At 40.5% G+C, this 19,655-nt stretch overlaps 1 protein-coding gene across 2 annotated transcripts in view; it reads left to right on the forward strand.

The window, feature by feature from the left end:
• Positions 1-869: 869 nt before the first annotated feature.
• The window catches only part of tex264a (testis expressed 264, ER-phagy receptor a), a 70,257-nt gene continuing 51,471 nt past the window's right edge, over positions 870-19,655 (forward strand). For both annotated transcript variants that reach the window (XM_030091555.1, XM_030091556.1), the window contains exons 1-2: positions 870-1,359; positions 18,597-18,818. In XM_030091555.1, the coding sequence (XP_029947415.1) occupies positions 1,102-1,359; positions 18,597-18,818 (480 nt within the window). In that variant the 5' untranslated portion in view covers positions 870-1,101. The remainder of the gene's footprint in view (positions 1,360-18,596; positions 18,819-19,655) is intronic.

Consider the following 19,655-nt stretch of genomic DNA (forward strand, 5'->3'; position numbering starts at 1 on the left):
AATAAAACTGCACAAATGAATGCTTTCACAAATGACTTTAATGTTTCTTAAAACAATAAACATCCACCTTCCATGCCACTTTACCCAACCAAAGCTTCTAGCTGACAATGTGTGGATGCAGGGTCCATCCTGGACAGGATGTCACTCTGTCAAAGGGCATACATAGACACAGACAATTCAGGGTCATCAAATGACTTTTTCTTTTTGAACTATGGAAGGAAACCAGATTACCTGGAAAAACCCACACAGAGACAACATCCAAATTCCACATGGAAAGCCCCCGGCTACCCAAACCTATACTGGGGAATTCTCATGATCTCTGAGTAACAACTCCATCACTGTGGGACATACTCTGGTATCGTTTTTTTTTCCATGTATTTTTTTTGTGTGTGTTATTTTATCCATTTTGTTATGTACATGAGTCAAGGAGTAATGAAAACCTTTCCTAGATTTATTTAATAAATGTAATTATAACTTGGTTGACTAAGTTCTTCTGCATACTGTTTATGATGGACGATAACAACATTAATAATAATAACAATACTAAATTATACATATATAAATGCGTTGAAGAATACTTAAAGTCAAAGTTTTTATTTATTTATTTTTTATCAATCATTGTTTTCTCCTTCCATTGGGTTGAACCATTACAGAGAAAAAGTGGGGATGATTCATAATTAAAGCTTCTGCACTTTTGTCTCGCTAAGCCTCAGCAGGAGTTACAGGATCATAGAATATCTTTGTAAACTATTCCACTGAACGCTGATTTTGAAATGCGTCGCTTTTAAATTCAAGCCAATCATCCCGGATTTACATGAAGCCTCCTCCCCCGGAACACATCGGAATGGTCTATCCGGGAAGCGCGCTCCACTGTTTGGGGAAATACCGTAAACAAACCGTCTCCTCTGTCTACTTTGACGAGTGTTTCGGCTTTCCTTGAAGGTGATTCAGACCGGGAAAACCTCATTTCGAGCTGTCCCCCGGTTGGACGTGTTGTCCGTGTAGTCGGCAGGAGCGCAGTCCCGGCGCGTGTGACCCGGAGGGAGGACGTTTGGCGCCGACACATTTTGCAGATCTGCAGCTGGAGCGCTCTGAAAGACCATGTCCGATTTATTCCTGGTGCTCCTCATACTCGCCCTCCTGGTGTGTCTGATCGGGACGGTGGGGGTGTTGCTGGTGTACTCGGGGATCCTGGCGGAGGTGGTCGTAAAGACGGGCCCCCCGCCGATCAGAAATGTCACCATCGCCTATAAGTTTAAAGAGGGACCCTACAAGGACTGTGGCGCCGCGTACACGGAGTGCTGCAGCATCGGGCCGAAGCTCAAGTCCATTGGTGTCTATTACGATGACCCGAAGCAGGTGAGACCCTGGTAATGCATGAATACAATGGAATAAACATTTCATATTTACAGTTCAGCTCATCAAGATCCCCCCCCCACTGGGAACAATAAAGTATCTCTATTCTGTTCTATGACACAACCACACAAAACCCAGTGTACTTTGTTTACTGATAAGATGTTACAGTGAGGGAGATATGTGCTGTTTGACCTGGACAGAGTCCCAAAGGTCACTCACAAATTGATTGTATGTACAAGAAACTTACTTTTTTCGTGTGTTGCATCAATTTGTCGTGCTTCCCACTGGTTGAGCACTGCTGGGATGGCACTGAAAATGGTTCCCCAGAAGAAAAAGAAGTACATTTTACACGTGGTTAGGGATTAAGAGATGCTGTGTTGAGATATTAGGGGGAAAAAGTAAGAAGTAATGGGAAAATACTTGTGTTTGAACATATTTCACAGTGGGCCACCACTATCTCAGTTATATAGGAGACACTGTGGAAATGGAAATTATTACTTGGTGCACTTAATGTTCACTTAAGTTCAAGAAATTTCCATCTGATGTAATAGAAATATAAAATTGGGATATGATTGCAGCTACTTTGGTTTACTTTGTCCTTTATCAACAGCTTATGTAAAAAAAGATGAGCCCTTAAGGCTCACTTTTCATAAGCTGACTACTTTGCTGAAACGTGGAAAAAGAAAACACGTCAACTTTTTTCCTGGAAATTTTATATTTTTGGTTGTTTGAAATCTATAAATATATCAAAACTGATGACACAGTGGCACCGTCCCCTAAAAACAAACAAACAAACAAAAAAAACAGCAACAATATTCAAGCAAATCGCAGAAAAAATCCACATTTTCTTTGTACATTTGAAAATTGTTCACGTGTGAAGAACAATTCTCAACAATCTCCTAAAAAGAAGAGGAACCTGCTTGAACTTGGAAAAAACTGTAAATGCCTGTCATCTGGCTGTTTGAAAACGTGGAGTGACGCAAGCTGAGGAGCTTAAGTAGTTTACCCATGCGATTGAGTTCATTGAACTTCAAATATTGAGAGTTGGATTTATAACGCAAGCATTATCTCTATGAGTTATGTTTCATAAACTTAGTCCTGTATGGAAAAATTTGTCCTGTGTGGAAAAATTATACAAGCAGAAATAGATAACCTAGTTAAACATATTTCCAAATGTTTGTCAACTTTTCAGCTGCACTTTCTGAGATTCTCAGACGTGGAAGATTTAACTGTGTACAGTAGATATAAACTCATGTATTTGAGTATTCACGCTCAAGGGGTTAACTGTACAAGCCTCCTTTTGAAGGAACTGAATGATGAAACCGGTCAGCTGTTCAATGCCACGTTGCAGTGTTGATATTTTTTCCTTCTCATATGTGGCTCCAGGGTGGCTCAGGATTTGTCCGCCTCTGACTCAGTGGCGGTAACTGAACTCCTACCAAGAAGGGCAGACACAGCCTCCCCTTATGTGCCGGCAGATGTCTCAGAATGTCCCGGCTGTAGTCTAAATGGAAAAGGTATTCCAGGCCCAGTCCAGATGCATCATTCAGCCGATTTGCTTTCATTGCTGCAATCTTAAAACAGATTTTGGCATAAAATGGTTGCTCCTCAGCTGAGGACCACGGCTGTTTCCTGCTTTCATGCCACATACCGCTGCTGGTCACGAGTTGTGTTTTTAGTCAACAAGACACGTCTGCACAACAGCTGCTTGTTAGACAGGAGTGTTTGAGTTCCCAGCTGATAGGGGGACGGCATACACAACTGCTGGGTTTCGTTTCAGAATGGAGAAAAATAAGGAAGAACCGAAATGCAACTTAAAAAAACAAAGCTACTCTTAACTTGTTTTTTTCCTCGCCAGTCCTGCTGACATTGAGTGCCATGTTTGTAACGGTTGGGTGATTTAAGCCACCTGACAAACAGCGAGGCAAAATAAAGGCATATGGGTCAGCAGCCAAAAGTTTCTGGGTTTGCATGGTTTCCAGAGCACAGAGTCACCGTGTCCGTCGGAGCTGGACCGAGCTAGATCATTATTTAGTCATCCTTTGTGGAACAAGAAATGTGACACACAGGCAGGACAGTTTTGTAATTCTGCTTACACCCACTAGTTTGTCTTTCTTTCTTAGAGTTTTCCTGACTGTGAGTCACGCAAGTGGAAAGTTGCAGCAAGAGGCTCATCCACAGACTTTTAAAACTTCCCTGCTTGTGCTGGAGTTTGTAGAAACTGTGGATTATTGCAGTGTCTCTCTATAGAGCGAACAGATTGCTGTACAGATCTCATGACTCTGGCATAATCCCAAAATATCCCTGTGATGAAGAATCACGCTTCACTGGGATAAAGGAAATTCCCAAACATGCTCACTTCCTTGGTTAAAGTTTTAATAATTCAAAACTGTGAATGCCGAATCCCATTTTGTTTTGAGAAGTTTTGCTTACTAATGCAGAAATAAAAAGACCAGAAGTGTGATTGTTCATGTGATAAAAGGTCAATAAATGTTGCACTGTGATAGAATTAGATACAATAATTTAGGTCAGGATTTGTGTCACTGAAGCTCGAGTGTCATACACTCACATTTTGTTTTTGTTTTCAGTGTGTGTTCTCTAATATTCTGATATTCACCACACTTCACAAACATTAGGTCAAACTGTATAAGGGGGTCCTTATTTCCGAGCTTTGGCTCAGAGGGATTTTCTTGTATTACTGTTTTATGTAACAACCCCAAACTGTAATGTAGTCATGCTCTGAGAGGGTTCAATGGATCAAGTCTTTACTTTCTTTGTATTTGTTTACATTTATTGTGCACAGGTGACGGTTTAACTTGTGGGGGAAACAGTGTAAAGACTCAGTGGGTGTTATTGGCTGAATTGGAACGCAGTGTTCAAAACTACAATTATTTTTGAGTTGAATCAAAAAGTTCAGGTTGTAGTGTGTTCATTATGTGCTCCTGTTACAACAGAAAACAGCAGAGCAGCTCAAAAAGGGTGGGTTGGTGTATTATTTAACCCATTTTCTCACATTATTCATGAATCCATTGTTTATTGTACATGAGAAGGAAGTGGAGGGATGTTCATTTGGTTGCCATGTCACTGCAATAACACAAAAGAATAGCGCACTAACATGGCCATGACATTTATTTTTATTTTTTTCAACTGACACAGGTTTTCCCAAGACTATCATGCTCTTGATTCAACCAAAGTGAACTAGTTATTGATATAATCATCACATAAACCACTGAAATATAACTTTTCACATCAGCATTTTCAAAAGGAAAAAGTCTCGTGGAGGTTCTCTTCTGCTTCTTTTTTATTCTTGTGTGTCCTAAAATTAATTTCTATAACGTAACTACATAACTGTACAAATCACGATGAGAGTGGCTGCCGTCTGTGATTATAACAGAGAGACACTTTGTGTTCCCCAAGTCATAACAGACCAGAAGATTCAGTGATGGAGAAAGACACTGTTATAAGATTTTTATACTTGTTAGATATCCATTCACACATAATTCAACACATTTATCAATAAAAACACCTATAAAGTCGCTCTGATGTTCTGTACTAACAGAAAGTTGTATTTATTCTAATCATAGACTTTATGTGTCCTGTTCTCCACTTGGTCCTGATTATGTTGAGTTTACTTCACACTATTGGACACTAGATGGCAGTATAAGCTTTGACAGTAAGGGTGTGTGTGTGTGTGTGTGAGGATGGCGACTCAAAGCTACAGGGATCTTTATCGTCATTTGTCCATGAAAACACAAGTACTGAAACTCAACCTTCTTCACATTGTTCGTTCAAAAATGAGATTTATATTAGGACTGAATTGAAATTGATGCTTCAGAAGGGTCTTGCTGCTGTGATTCTACTTGGTCAGTTTTCACTGCCGGTGCCGGAAGCTGGAGTGCCGTTGGTGTTCAGCAAATCATTTGCATTCACCTTCCGTTCAAGTTGTATTATAGTTCTAAACTAGAAAAAATTTGCAGTTCCTGAAGAAACTGCAAGTGTGAATGCTGAGCTGAAAATGTTAAACTGTAATGCAGAAAAACTGAATAAGAAAAGGTGAAAAACCCTGAAATAAAGTTGAAAAAGGTTGAAAAACTTGGAAAACACGGCAAGAAGTCGAAAAAGGTTGGAAAAGGTTGAAAAACACTGCAAAAAGTTTAAAAAGGTTGAAAAAGGTTCAAAACACAACAAAAAGTTGAAAAGGGTTGAAAAAAGTTGAAAAAGTTTGAAAACACTGCAAAAAGTTGAAAAAGCTTAAAAAAGGTTGAAAAAGTTTGAAAACACTGCAAAAAGTTGAAAAAGGTTGAATGAGGTTGAAAAATGTTGAAAACACTGCAAAAAGTTGAAAAGTTTAAAAAAGTTGAAAAAGTTTGAAAAAGTTTGAAAACACTGCAAAAAGTTGAAAAAGGTTGAAAAATTTTGAAAAAGGTTGAAAACACTGCAAAAAGTTGAAAAAGGTTGAAAAAGGTTGAAAGCGCTGCAAAAAGTTGAAAAATGTTGAAAAAAGCTGAAAACACTGCAAAAAGTTGAAAACGGTTGAATGAGGTTGAAAAATGTTGAAAAAACTGCAAAAAGTTGAAGAAGTTTAAAAAAAGTTTAAAAAGTTTGAAAAAGTTTAAAAACACTGCAAAAAGTTGAAAAAGGTTGAAAATTTTTGAAAAAGGTTGAAAACACTGCAAAAAGTTGAAAAAGGTTGAAAAAGGTTGAAAGCGCTGCAAAAAGTTGAAAAATGTTGAAAAAAGCTGAAAACACTGCAAAAAGTTGAAAAAGGTTGAATGAGGTTGAAAAATGTTGAAAACACTGCAAAAAGTTGAAAAAGTTTAAAAAAAGTTGAAAAAGTTTGAAAAAGTTTGAAAACACTGCAAAAAGTTGAACAAGGTTGAAAAAAGTTGAAAACACTGCAAAAAGTTGAAAAAGTTTGAAAAAGGTTGAAAACACTGCAAAAAGCTGAAAAAGTTTGAAAAAGGTTCAAAACACTGCAAAAAGTTGAAAAAGGTTGAAAAAGTTTGAAAACGTTGCAAAAAGTTGAAAAAACTTTAAGAATGTTGAAGAAACAACAGAGTCCGTGTCAGAGTAACAGAGGATCAATAGAGCTCCAGTCTTAATGGAAAAATCCAGACTAATCAAGCAGCAGCAGCACAACAGGTGTGTCTGTTGCAATGGAGACCAGCTGCACAGCAGCCATGACAGTGAATCAGCACTTTTTAATGGAGTGCGCATGATTGAAGAAATGGCATTTCTCGGGGACCGAAAGGAGAAATTGAAAAAGATTTTCACACAGTCAGATTCAGAAGCCTTTCATGAATTTAATGGTGCAGGAATCATGTCTGTAGGATGATCCAGGCAGCCACGGCGATTGTGCGAACACGAGTGAAGTTTCGGATTCAGGCGTCTCGGAATGCATTGGAGCGGATGGGAGAAAATTCTGCACTCTCCTCAAACAAATGCCTCTGGAGAGAGAACCGTTTCAGATAGAGACAAAGTGACTCAATTGTACGGGTCACAAGAAAAATTCCTACGTTTTAAGGGGTTATTGTGCAGATTGAGCCAGAAATGTGGCCGTACGGACGAGAAAATAAATTTTTTTTTGGTTAAAATTCAGAGCCTCCCCCACTCTAAATTCAAATCTCCCACTCTAGCTTTTCCAATACACACCCATTGTAAACTCCAAAAACGGCTGAAATTCTCTCTGTACTTTAAGGCCTACAGTTTGAATTTGGTAAAAGATCTTGAGATGATACTACATACCTGAATAAAGGACAAAAATGCCTACGTTTTAAAAGTAAAATGACTTGTCTACGTGAAAGTATGACAAAGTAGTAAGGGTTCAAAGTTGAAGGAGTTGAAAGGTCAGTTGAAGGGTTTTCCCATCCACTTCAATGTTAAAAATAATTTTAAAAAGTTGAAATATTTCAAAAAGTTGAACAAAGTTGAAAAAGTTGAAAAAGGTTTAAGAAAGGGTTTAAAAAGTTGAATATTTTAAAAGTTGAATGGTTAAAATCGGTTAAGATTTGAAGAAGTTATAAGGTTCCAAAGTTTGAAAAAATCTCCATCCGTTAACATGGGGCAAAAAGTTGCACAAAAGTTGAAATATTTCAAAAAGTTTAAAAGATATTAAAAAGTTAGAACATAGCAGGAATGTCCTTAAAAAGCTGCACAATTTGATATATGAATGGTTCAAATCGGACAAAATTTGGAGGAGTAGTTAAGCGTCAAAAAACGGCGGAAGAATACAGAATAATAATAATATTAAAGAAACAGGAAAACAAAGGTGTGAATGCCTTCAGCATTCACACAATTAAAGGCTATGATGAAAGTTAGTCGCACTCCTGTCTCCTGAGGATGAGAGTTCAAAGCGAACTTAATCAGTTGATCAGAGAGCGGCCTTCTGTCCCAGTGGCTTGTTCTCTTGTCTGGGAGCTCTTTGGACATTTATGGACCATTTTATTTGACTGATCTCTTGTTTTGAGCATAAATGTTATTGTGGTGACACCCAGCACGGAATCTGAAAGCTCATCCCGGTGTCTGTGTCGGTCCGCTCATCCGTGTGTGTTCAGAAACACTCCATAACTTATTATCACAACAGCCTGAGGGATTGATCATTTCAGCAGTTTGGAGCACCGGTGTCAGCTGACCCGCAGCATTAGAGGTGACACATTAAACACGCCAGACTCGCCTCAGGTTCATAAAGCTTTGGCCAAGAATCAAACAGTAATTTTGGGATTTTGTGTTGTGTGGTAGAACAAAAACAAGTCTTGTGATTGTCATGACGAATAAAACAACAAAGTGTCAAAGAGTAAGAATGTCAAAATTGACAATAATTTTATTGTTGTGTTTTAATTGTGTAATTAAAATACAGCTTCATATGAAAACCAGAGTTTGTCGATATGATAAACCAGCACAGCACTCAGCAGCTTCTGATGCTCATGGTGTGTTGTGTTTGTACGAGTCTAAACCAAAGCTTGCTTTTTGGCTCGTCCTCTGATCTGCTGAATTTCCAGCTCTGGTGTAGCTTCTGATGCAAACCCACTGGCGGCTCCCCCCTGACAAGGAGGAGAAAATGAAGCACCATGTGCAGACATATATGGGAGTGGCATTGAGAGACGAGGCGAGGTGTGGAACTGCCTCGCAAGAAGAGTATAAATTGGTAAGAGTCTGACTCACCTTGAGAGGCTCTCAGTGCTCCAATTCATCAATCGGAATTTCAGATCAGAGCGCCGAGCATCGCTGCACTCCCAGTCAAATTTATTAGCATTTTATTGCCGCTTGTCCGTCTGTCGACGGCAACAACATGAAAGGGGGGCTTCTGGGAAGGGGGGGGGGCTGCCGCTTTTAAAGGTGGATATAATGTGAGAAATAAATACAGTGGTACTCTGAAGTCGCGTCCCACAGGTCCTCCAGTCAATATTATGCAAGATTGTGGACACGGCAGCTTTCCCCTGTTGTAAAGCACCCCATTAATGTTTATGCACATCCACTGCGAGAGAGAGAGACACTGTGAGACGAAAAGGCAGCAATCTGGACAGAATCTATTAAGTGCTGCTTCTTTACCCACAAGTGCAGCTGGAGTGTCGTCTGCAGGACGCCGCTTTATTATGTTTTTCACAAACTGTCACACAAAAAAATGAAGATGTTCCCCCCCACCCTAAATGCTGACATGCTACAATTGCTCAGTGAAACAAGAAAGTGAATGAAATATGTCTATAAATCTGCGGCATCATCAATCTCGTGACACGTATTGGATTTTTAGCCCGTGGCGCGGCGTGCTCTGGGTTCCACGGCTGAATGTTTATCACATGTGCGTGCAGGGAGGACGACGCTGAAGGAAGGGAGCTGAACGCTGGTGGAGAAGGAAGTAGGACTGTTCAGAGGTGGGAGGGTGGGGGGGTTCATTCATACTTCCTGTTAGGGAAGATTAACTCTCTGCTCTGTGACATCTGGCTTGAGGAGTGCCACACTGCGTCCAGCTGGCCAGGGAGCGGTGAACCAGCTCCTCCGCTGTGGCGAAGGAAAAACTGTGCCCTGCCTCCAGCAGGCTGCTTATCCATACCAGTAATTATACATGCCAGAACTCCCAGGATGCCACGTGTAATTACCAGCTCAGTCTGAGCACAGCCTAAAGGGGAAGAGCTGTGCTTGGTGAAAGAGAGAGAGGGAGAGGGAGAGCGCGGGAGAGACAAAAAGAAAAAAAAAACGGATTTCTGCTGGCACCTGACTTAAGGGGCCATTGAAGCTTGTATCTCATCACATCATCAGATATATAATCTGATTTACATACTTCAGGGCCTGCTTGCAAACGAGGACATACTGATGTTCTGAGCTTTCTTGTTTGGTTGAGTCTACATTTTAATTTCGCAGCCATCATTAGCAGTTCTGTGTTCGAGTGACCGACCACCGCATCATGGATGATTCTGCTTCGCGCCCGATTTGTAAAACGAAGCTCAGCTCTTTTTGGAATCAGTTTCCGCTAACACCCCTTGTTTGGGGTAAGCAAAGCTGCTTCTCAGCAAATTCTGTCCCATTAATTTAACTACAAAACACCCATCACAGCATACCTGCAGCCCCAGCGCCCAACGCAGCCTCGTAAGTTTCAATTTCCTTCCTGGTGATTCTGTCTCTCCTGTCTCGTCTGCCTGCGGGGGGCCGAATGTCTTCCGCTCAGCCGAGACAGGTTATCGCTCTAACACACTGAGGCAGAAGACAGCTCTTGTTGAGAAACTGCTTATCCCGTAGTCTTCTGTTCGTCTTGCTCCCCGAGTGTCAGGTTCTTTGGCTTGTTCGTGGAAGCACCCTAAACACCATCTGTCTCTGTGTTCCAGATATAAAACTAAAATAACACCGTGCACGGAGTGAAACAGCTCCATGGTAAAGGCAGCGGTGTGCATTGTTGTGCAATACATTCATATGATATATCTGGACTGATGAAATATGATTTTTCTTTTTTTTTTTTTTTTTTAAGGGGAGGCTGGAATTGGCTCATCTCATACTTGGCGTGCTGTTTGTGAGAGCGGCACATTTGCTGTTTTCTGTGCTTCACTGCAATCATTGATGTGAAGATGGCATCGAGAGGCCCTGTGTTTGCAGATTTATTGGCTGCATTGCAATGAAGGACCCTTGAACAATCACAGGCTGCTTTAGCGCCGCGCTGTCAGAATCCGAAGCTCGGCTTGCCAACAAGAGCATGAAGAGTAAACATGGCAGCGCTGGCTTTCTGCTCTTGTACTTTTCTTGCACTTTAAAGTTTCAGTGTCTTCATTTTGTATCTCTTGTATCACCTCCATAAAGTGAGGCATTCGGGTTGGGTGAGGGACACAACCTGGTCCACCATCTGAGCTACAACCAGCCCAAAAATAACATCCTAGTAACACCAGAGGAATCTCGTGACCACAGTCCTGCTCACATCCACAGCACAGACGCCTGACCACTCATCCATGAGCCCGTTTGATGTCCTTTGCTTCATGTCTCGTAGCGATGGTGTCGCGTTGCCTTCACTTGGTTTATATGGTTCATTTCGAGAGACAGCTGACGTTGTGCTCCTTCAACGTTAATCACTCCCTCTCTGCTAGTTTGCCTCCGCATTTCGTTGATGGCCCGCTTGTCAGTTCTGTTTAAGAGAGTGTGGCGACGGTCCTGCGTCAGAGTTTCATATGCTTATTGGGAGTCTTCTTTGTGCAGGAACATAGAGGGAGATGGTCATTTGGCTTTTTTTTTTTCCATCCCTGTCTTTACTAACCTGCTCGTGCCTCAGAAATGACTTGTTGTGAATGGGCAGTGCATCCCCAGTGGCAAAGGCCCTGAAGATAAAGAGGCAGGGGCCAAGAATCAGAGAGATGAAGAGAGTAAATCCTCATTACCTGTGTGCTAATAAAGAATTACCTCTGTCAGCTGTACCTTTTTATTGTTGGAAAGCCTTCATCCATCAAAAAAAAAACAAAACACCTTGCAGCCTCCAGCAAAGAATTGCTTTGAAATTACTTTGTCTCAACAGGTCCTTGGAGACCTGGCTGAAGAAAACTGCGGGGATGGGGTTATATTCACAGCAGTGTATGTGCATGAAAGACATGATTTATTTTTAAGTTTATCTTTATGTTTCTCTGCATGTATCCATATCCATACCTATATGCAAACTTTACATTGACTTTCTTGCATTTTTTTTTAATTTTATAACTACTTTTTGTGGAAATCTTATCATATTCAAACTAAACATGTATCTTAATGTTCCCTAAGTCATGGCTGGTCCTCGTAACAGGGGTGTGTTAACATACACCCAGACTATAAGTCTGTCATATACTGTTATGCACATGACATTACCAGAGAGAGTTTTCTTTTCGTACAGCTTGCAGATAGCCCAAGTATATGTTCAGAGAATTTTACAAGACCCTTGTGACTGAATTGGTTTTTCGCAGCTTGGTACAGACACGTAATATGTCAGTGTTCAGTTTCTGAGTTAAAGGCTCCGCGGTCTTTCCATTATCCGACTCTCTGCTTTTCACCTGGACCAATCAAAAGCCACAGTGGGCTTTCCTCAGCTACCCGCAAGAAACGAGACACATGCTGTCTTTGAAAATACAGCTTTGGCTGCGTGGACACCGTCGAAGAATTTCTGTGCGGTGCGGCGTTAGAATTTCAGACAAAAACAAAACAACCGTGGGGAAGAAGACAAGACAAGTCAAGTGCGTGGAGTGGTGTTCCTCTCTTTCCTAATTGCCTGTAGTCTCTGGGGCGTGTTATCTGGAGGGAAGCAGAGATGAGATGCAGTCAGAGCTGCTGTTTGTTCTTGCCACCGTGTGAGGTGTGAATGATAGCTCGAGCCCTGAATGATATCATTAGTGAACTACTGGTTTGGCTAACACACTCTATTCTATCAGTGCGGCGAACATGAGAGATGGCGAGATATAAGATACTGACACTGGACCGTGGGAGGACAGTTGTTATCCTCTCTGTGTTTGAATGGTTATTGTTGTGCCTTATCATGGAGCAGCAGTGTTGACAGGGAGCAGTTCGCTCCGCAAGCCTCGCTGACAGCCCATACATTTGATGTATCCATGAAGGCGAGGGAGCGATGCGGAGCAATCCCTCCACATAAATCCATGTCGATGATATAAAAAAATTACAGCTGTACAGAAACAAAGGTTTTAACCATATCAGCGCGACATAGTGTTAAACTAGATTTTATCTTTAAGCTCGTGGTCTGACTGAATGGTGTGATCACCGTGATGAAAAGGATTAGATCACCCCCAACGGCACCTGCTGTATATCGGTTTGATAGTTTAATTTATGAGATCATACTATTTGGCACAGTAATCAAGCTTTATTGATGTGTTCATGAAAGGTCCCTTTTCCCTGGAGGAAAAACACATCTCAGTACAGTCAGATTTAATTTCAAGAATTTTCCTCTTGCATTAATGAAGAATTTCTGTTTTGTTTTAAACTAAGAGTTATCCATTGGTGAAGTGGGAGGTTTCACTGATCTCCCAGTCTGGTATCACTCACCATGGCAGTGGATTTGGATAAAGTTAAGAAATGTGGTCTGCACACTGAAAAGACATACGCTTACTGTTTTTGCTTGTCCATACAGGTGTGAGGTGCAACTCCCTCCCTCCACTTCAGTGGAATAGGCTTTCCATTCGTGTACTTTTATAGAAATGTTCATAACAATTGTTCGCTTTGTCACCAGGAGACAACAAAGTGATGGCTGTACATCAAATGTGCATAAATGTAGTGTGAATATAAATTGTACCTTTGAGTTTCATTTTAAAACCCTCTTGGTGGATGTAGGCTTTGACAAGCTGTTTTTTTTCTGGATTTTGATTGCAGCAATAAAGCAGCAGTGTCGACGGCGGCGGCCAACTCTAGGATAGTCTTGTGAATGCTGTAAACAGGGAAACGACACCCTCCCAAGTGGGAACTTTCCCAGTTCCCAGCTGGTCGAAATAAGAACTTGTGACTACAGGAACAAACACTTTAATGCTGTTGCTTGTTTATTGACATGTTCACAATGACAGTGTCAGTGTGTCGACATAAACACTTGTAATGCTCGCCACCTTCGTACAGTCCTTTTTAATAATTTGACAATTTTGATCATTTCTGATTGACAGCAGACATAATACAATCAATCAGAATATAAAAAAAATTGCGCTCATATTTAATTTTTTTTTCTTTTTTTTTTTTCTTTTTAATTTATTTGAGAAACATGATAAAATAAAAACAAATCAAAATCACATCAACAAACAAAAATACAATGGTGGTACTCAAAGGGAGCAGGTGGAAGTTCAAAGAACTTATAACAGTCCCCCCCCCCCCCCCCCCCCCCCCCCCCCCCCGTCCTGCACAATCAACAATCCAAAGTAGAAGAAAACAAAACAATTTGCACAAATAGCTTGCTCATTCAATTTAAGGATAGCAACAAAAAAAACTGCAAACAATTTGCACAGCAGTGTACTCATTAAGTAAGTCTTTCTCAGGTGTTAGCCATTTAATTCTTCTGCATATTTCCGCATAAAATAATTTTTATATGTCTTTTTAAATTGCCCCAGTTCCTTACAGGTTTTAATATCATTTTCTAAATTATTCCATCGGTCCACACCACACCTGGTTATACACATGCTTTTTTGAGTTGTTCTAAAGTAAGGTTTTTTTAAGTCCATCTGTCCTCTCAAGTTATACGTCCCTTCTCTTGTACAGAACATTTTCTGGATATGTTCTGGGAGTATATTTACTTTAACTTTAAAGATGAATAAGTTAGTCTTAAACTCTATTAGGTCCCTGAATTTCAAGATTTTTGACTGGAGAAACAAGGCATTTGTATGATCACGATAACCAGCTAAATGAAGGATCCTAATTGCTCTTTTTTGCAGTTTATACAAGACATCTGTGTTGCTTTTATATGTATTTCCCCAAACTTCAGCACAATATGTTAAGTGGGGTAGGATGAGAGCACAATATATGGTGAACAGGGATTTCTTGTCAAGGATATACTTGGATTTATTCATCAGGGCCACGATTTTTGCCACTTTAGTCTTGATTTTTGAGATGTGTTGTTTTCAACAGATTTTATGGTCAAGGGTTACACTGAGAAATGTGTACTCATAGACTCTCTCAATGGAAACATTGTCAATTTGAATTTGGATTTGTGGATTTATGTTACGATTTCCAAAGAACATAATTTTTGTCTTTAATATATTTAAGGACAGTTTGTTTAAGGCAAACCAGTTTTTCAGCTTACCCATTTCAATTGTGATCTCTTCCATCAATGTTTTCAGGTTCTCCCCTGAGCACAATATTGTTGTATCATCAGCAAATAGAACAAGTTTTAGTTTTTCAGAAACAGAATACAGTTCATTAATGTACAATAGAAACAATTTTGGTCCCAGCACAGATCCCTGTAGAACGCCACACACTATGTTTTCACACATTGACCTGTGCTGTCCCATCTGGACATACTGTTTTGTATTTGACAAATAGGATTTTATCCAATTAAAAGCGATACCTCTAATCCCATATTTTTGTATCTTACTCAGAAGTATGTCATGATCCACAGTGTCGAACGCTTTCTTCAGGTCTATAAAGATTCCAACAGGAATGTGTTTCTTGTCAATACTGTCAGTGATTTCCTTTATAAGTTCCATTAGGGCAAGTACCGGTGACCTATTTTTTCGAAACCCGTGTTGACTATCATTTAGTATATTATGTGCATCAATAAATTTGTCTAATCTGTATGTATATAGTTTTTCGAATATTTTAGAAAATTGAGGCAGGATTGATATAGGTCTGTAATTTGCAAACTGGTCTTTTTCTCCACTTTTATGAATGGGAATGACTTTTGCTACTTTCATTAGATCTGGAAACCTTCCAGTTGTAAAAGACAGGTTAAAAATATGAGATAGTGGCATCACAATTATATCAATGACTTGTTTTATTATAGTTATGTCCAGGTCATCACAGTCCAAAGATTTTTTGTTTGAACATTTGTTCACCACGTCAATGATTTCTTTTTCATTCGTTACTTCAAGAGGCATGGAGTTTTGATTTTCAAATTTTCAAACAATAAACCGCAAATTTTAAGAGCACTATCAGAAGCAAATATCGGCGTCATAGTGGTGCTACAGAAGCCGTGAGTCATGTGGTTCTAGTGCATCATGTTGCGACATTTCACCAAGCGAAGCTTCCCATCTGTTGCTTATGCTCAAGTTTTATCTTCACAGACAGACAGTTAAAAAATTAGAGGAAGGAAGAAACCTTGAACAGAACAGATTCCGAGGTTGTGCACATCATCCTTGACTGGATGGGCTTAACGTAAAGAGAAAAAAAAAATGGAAGGACGAGAGAAAAATCCACAGCAATTAGTACCACAGCTCGGAAGCGTTTCCATCCACATGGGAGGCCTCTAGCTTTCGATTGGTCTGTAACCAGATGCCGTATTAATTTATGGTGCCACAAATCAAACACCCAGACTTGGTCTTTAAGTGTTTAATTTTCAATGAGTGCAGAGGAGTCTGGGGTTTTCAGAAGATGAATGGGTAAACGGCCGTCTTGTTCTAAACCCTGCTCATACATCATCCCACAAAGCGAAGCTCAGATATTCAATTGTAGCAACAAGCAAGAGAAACAGCGGAGGACCGAATTGTTTATTCATTTGCTGATCATCTATTTATATTGAGAGACGCTTATCTCTCAGACGGGTTTTGGGACCCAGTGACAGGATGCGCCTGCTTGGATGCCTCGGAGGGAGCTTCATAGCTTCAGGGCTTTCTCTTTTTCGGCTTTCATACATTTGAGATCACACTGTGCTGGAGTAACCTGAATGCTGAATTGTGGAGCAGTGTTACTACTTCAGGATGTGCAACAATGTCCCTGTCTCTTTTTTTTTTTTTTATGCTAATGCTCAGAGGCAATTTATGGGACAATGAAGCCCTCAATGCACTTGCAAAAATAAATAAGTAGTTTAAAATTCTAAGTTCATTGTTGCACAGATTTTACTCTGATTACATCTTCTTCCTGGATATGGATGGATAGATGGGCTCAAAACAAGCATCTGTATATTGCTGCAAAAGTTTACTTAGGCAAACTTAGCTTAGCCGATGTAGGTGTTTTGTTTTGCGGTGACTCGCTGCTTCATCGTAAATAGATCAAGTTTATGACGCGCAGCCTTCAGTGAACAATTCCCTGTCAAAAGGAGGCGATCTGTCCTCTTTGACTCAGCGTGGAACGCTGTCAGGTGACAGCGAGGATTATCAGCTCATACTGCACAGACGCTGTCAGTCATTATTATTACCCGCATGATGCAGACATTAGGAGGCAGCGAGGGTGAAGGACTGGCTGATCAAATAGAGATATCTCAACCGGAGAATCCTCAACAGCAGCCAGCGATGCTAAACAACGGCACAGAGGCTGCCGGATGAACAAAGTAGGACAGCGGGGAACAGTGCAATGTAGTAGCAACACAGTGCAGTCAAAAAATAGCCCCGAATGTGAGAAATGAGATGGAGAAGGAGGAAATGTTGAGGGGTTTAGATGTGATAATTATGCATGGGTGCCAGGGACATGAAGATGAGTGTCGCTGGCATCCATCTGTGCCCCCTTAGTGCCAGCCCTGCCAAGACAGACACTGTCGTACAGCAAAAAGCCAGAGATTTCGCTGTTAGATTTTACAGAACTGCGTTGCGTTTTTGGACGTTTTCATCAATTTCCTTCAAGTTGGTTGAAGTCCATCTTCATTTTCGGACTTACAAGTTTATTTCTCATGCTTCCAGATCGTCTTTGGTCTCCAAATGTTCTGTGCTGTTTGAAAATTAAATGGCTTACATCTCAAACTTTTTGATATGGGAGCTTGGTGTCACAGTGAAAATATCTATTTATTTATTTATTTATTTATTTTTTTTATTCACATTGGCAGGGTTTTTCTCGGCACAGACCTAATTAAAACAGGCCCACTGCCTGAAAGTTAGGAAACAAATACTCAAACGTCTAAGACAGGATCTAAATGCTGGTGGGCTGTAATGTGAACCTGTACCATCAAAAATGTGCAGAAACTGATATGATCTTTTAACAACAGCTCCCACTCTCCATCTGTGCCTGTCAGACAGACGACAAGCTGTAAGGAAATGTGAGTGGGAGATTTTCTGTCAGATCCTCGTCTGACTGACAGCCTGCTCACTATCTGCAATTCTGTCTTCCTCACATCTGCATGCACACATCGAGGCACATTAGGAGAAATAAAATCAGTGATATAGCTGTAATTTAGCCAGTCTTCCATGTCCTCTTGTGCATTATTTGTTTGGTTGTGAATTCTGGGTGTGCAGCTGTGGAATATCGAATGTTCGGATGTTTGTTTAAGTAAAAGGAACACTTTCTGTCACAGGACAGTTTGGAGTTCCTACATTTTTAACTCCCCAGTCAGATATAAATATTGTGATAAATTCCAGAGGTAAGTTAGGGCTGACCATTCTTTGTGATGCTGCAGCAATTTAATTAATTCAAATACGTAGTTTCTATTTTTATATCATTACAGGTGCAGTTTTTTTTTTTTTTTTTGCCATTGCAGAATAACTTACAAAAACTTACACAATGATGATTTCTTACTGGCTGCAGGCCGCTTTAAGGATATGCTTTTATGTTTCTAATAATTATCCCCCAAAGTAATGCAGTATTGGTTTTGACATCAGGAATTGATTTGAGCCTTTGTGATCAATATTGTACATTGTCATTAAGATACTCTCGGTTTTTGGTGGACTTCATCACTTTCATAAATTAACCTATTCAAACCCTGACAATTGTGCAATAGTTAGTGATTAGTGTCTTGTGCTATGCTTCCACTTTTAGAAAGTCCAAATACTAATAATCATGAGCACTGATGCAAGATGACGTCTTTAATCTTCTGTATTCTTTCCTCCCTTACAAACAAAAACCAAACCACAGGTATGTTGAGTAAGGTTTGACACACTGAAGCTAAATCATAGCTGTAGATTTTAGTCCATATAAATTGGTCATAATGTGGATTGCTGGAAGGTTCTGGATGTTTTTTCCTTGTGTGGCATAGAAGATAGATGAATGGATGACTGCATAGAAATAGTCGAAATGTCACCTTTTTTCCCCCAACAGAGGGCGTCGACTTGCTGTGTGTTACAGCTGCATAAGTTAAGCACACTCTCCTTTTACAAGTGAGGAGTGCATCACAGAGGGGCTTCATTATAGTGTCTCCATGTTCTCTTATGCATTAATTCCGTCTCTTTCCTTCCTCCCAGAGGCCGCCGGAGAAGTGCCGCTACATAGTGGGTAGCGTCCTGTGTGAGGGTGAAGAAAAGCCAGACGAGGAGCTGCAGAAGATGTACGAGAAGTATGGCTTCAAGCTGTTTTCCCTGCCGGAAGTGAGCCACGCTGTGACCACCAGTTTCCCCTCCACCACCCCTCTGTCCTACGTGCTGGGACCGTACCGGGTCTACCCCAGCTTGACGTCGTATATCGAGGTACAAACAACATGAGAGTGTGTATGGACTTGTTGTTGAGCCACATCACAACTTCAGGTTATGCGATTGATGAATTTTATTTCATCACTGATTGTAAAAACACATTTTTAAAGGTTTTAACACTGTGTGTTTTGTCACCATTGCAACTCCCCAGTGATGTGAGTGTGTCCCCCTTTCAGCATCCAGACCCTCACTCATGTGTTGTTTAATTCATCACAAGAGCAGATGAGTTCTTTAAAGCAGATTAAGAATAGATGAAGTAGTAGGAATGGAGGTATGTCTGAGTCCCGGAGCCCATATGCTGAGCTCCATGTCCTCAGGACAGGCCTGAAAAAGCTATTGACATTTACTGATGACATTTACACACATGGATTCATTTAGGGGGCATCCCGCTGCATGAATAATGCTCTACATATGTTTGTGTGTGGGTGTGTGCACGTGCACGCTCCCATCTGTTTATTTAAGCCTCTGTCTTGCATAAATGGAGATAAAAACAAGTCAATATTAGTGTGTGTGTGTGTGTTAAAAACTGCTCGGTGACAGTAGCGCCATACAGTGTTGAAGGTCATTGATATTCCTCTGTAATTCTGTGAAATTGCACAGTTTAACAGAAAACAACCCTTTTGAATTGCCTGCACAGAGGCGTTCATTTCATGTTCCCCATGCAGAAGTGAATAGCAGAGCTCTTGTGTCATATGCGCTGCTTTCCTCCGTAGTCTTTCATTAGACGCCAAGTTCAAGGACTCCGTCGATGGAATCGTCCATTGATTGTCTCAAGTTCTTTCATCATCTCAAAGCTGCCAGGCTCATTCTAAAGATAGTCTGTACAGTGTGGAT

The sequence above is a fragment of the Salarias fasciatus genome, chromosome 5, assembly GCF_902148845.1.
Source record: "Salarias fasciatus chromosome 5, fSalaFa1.1, whole genome shotgun sequence".
Classification (NCBI taxonomy): Eukaryota; Metazoa; Chordata; class Actinopteri; order Blenniiformes; family Blenniidae; genus Salarias; species Salarias fasciatus.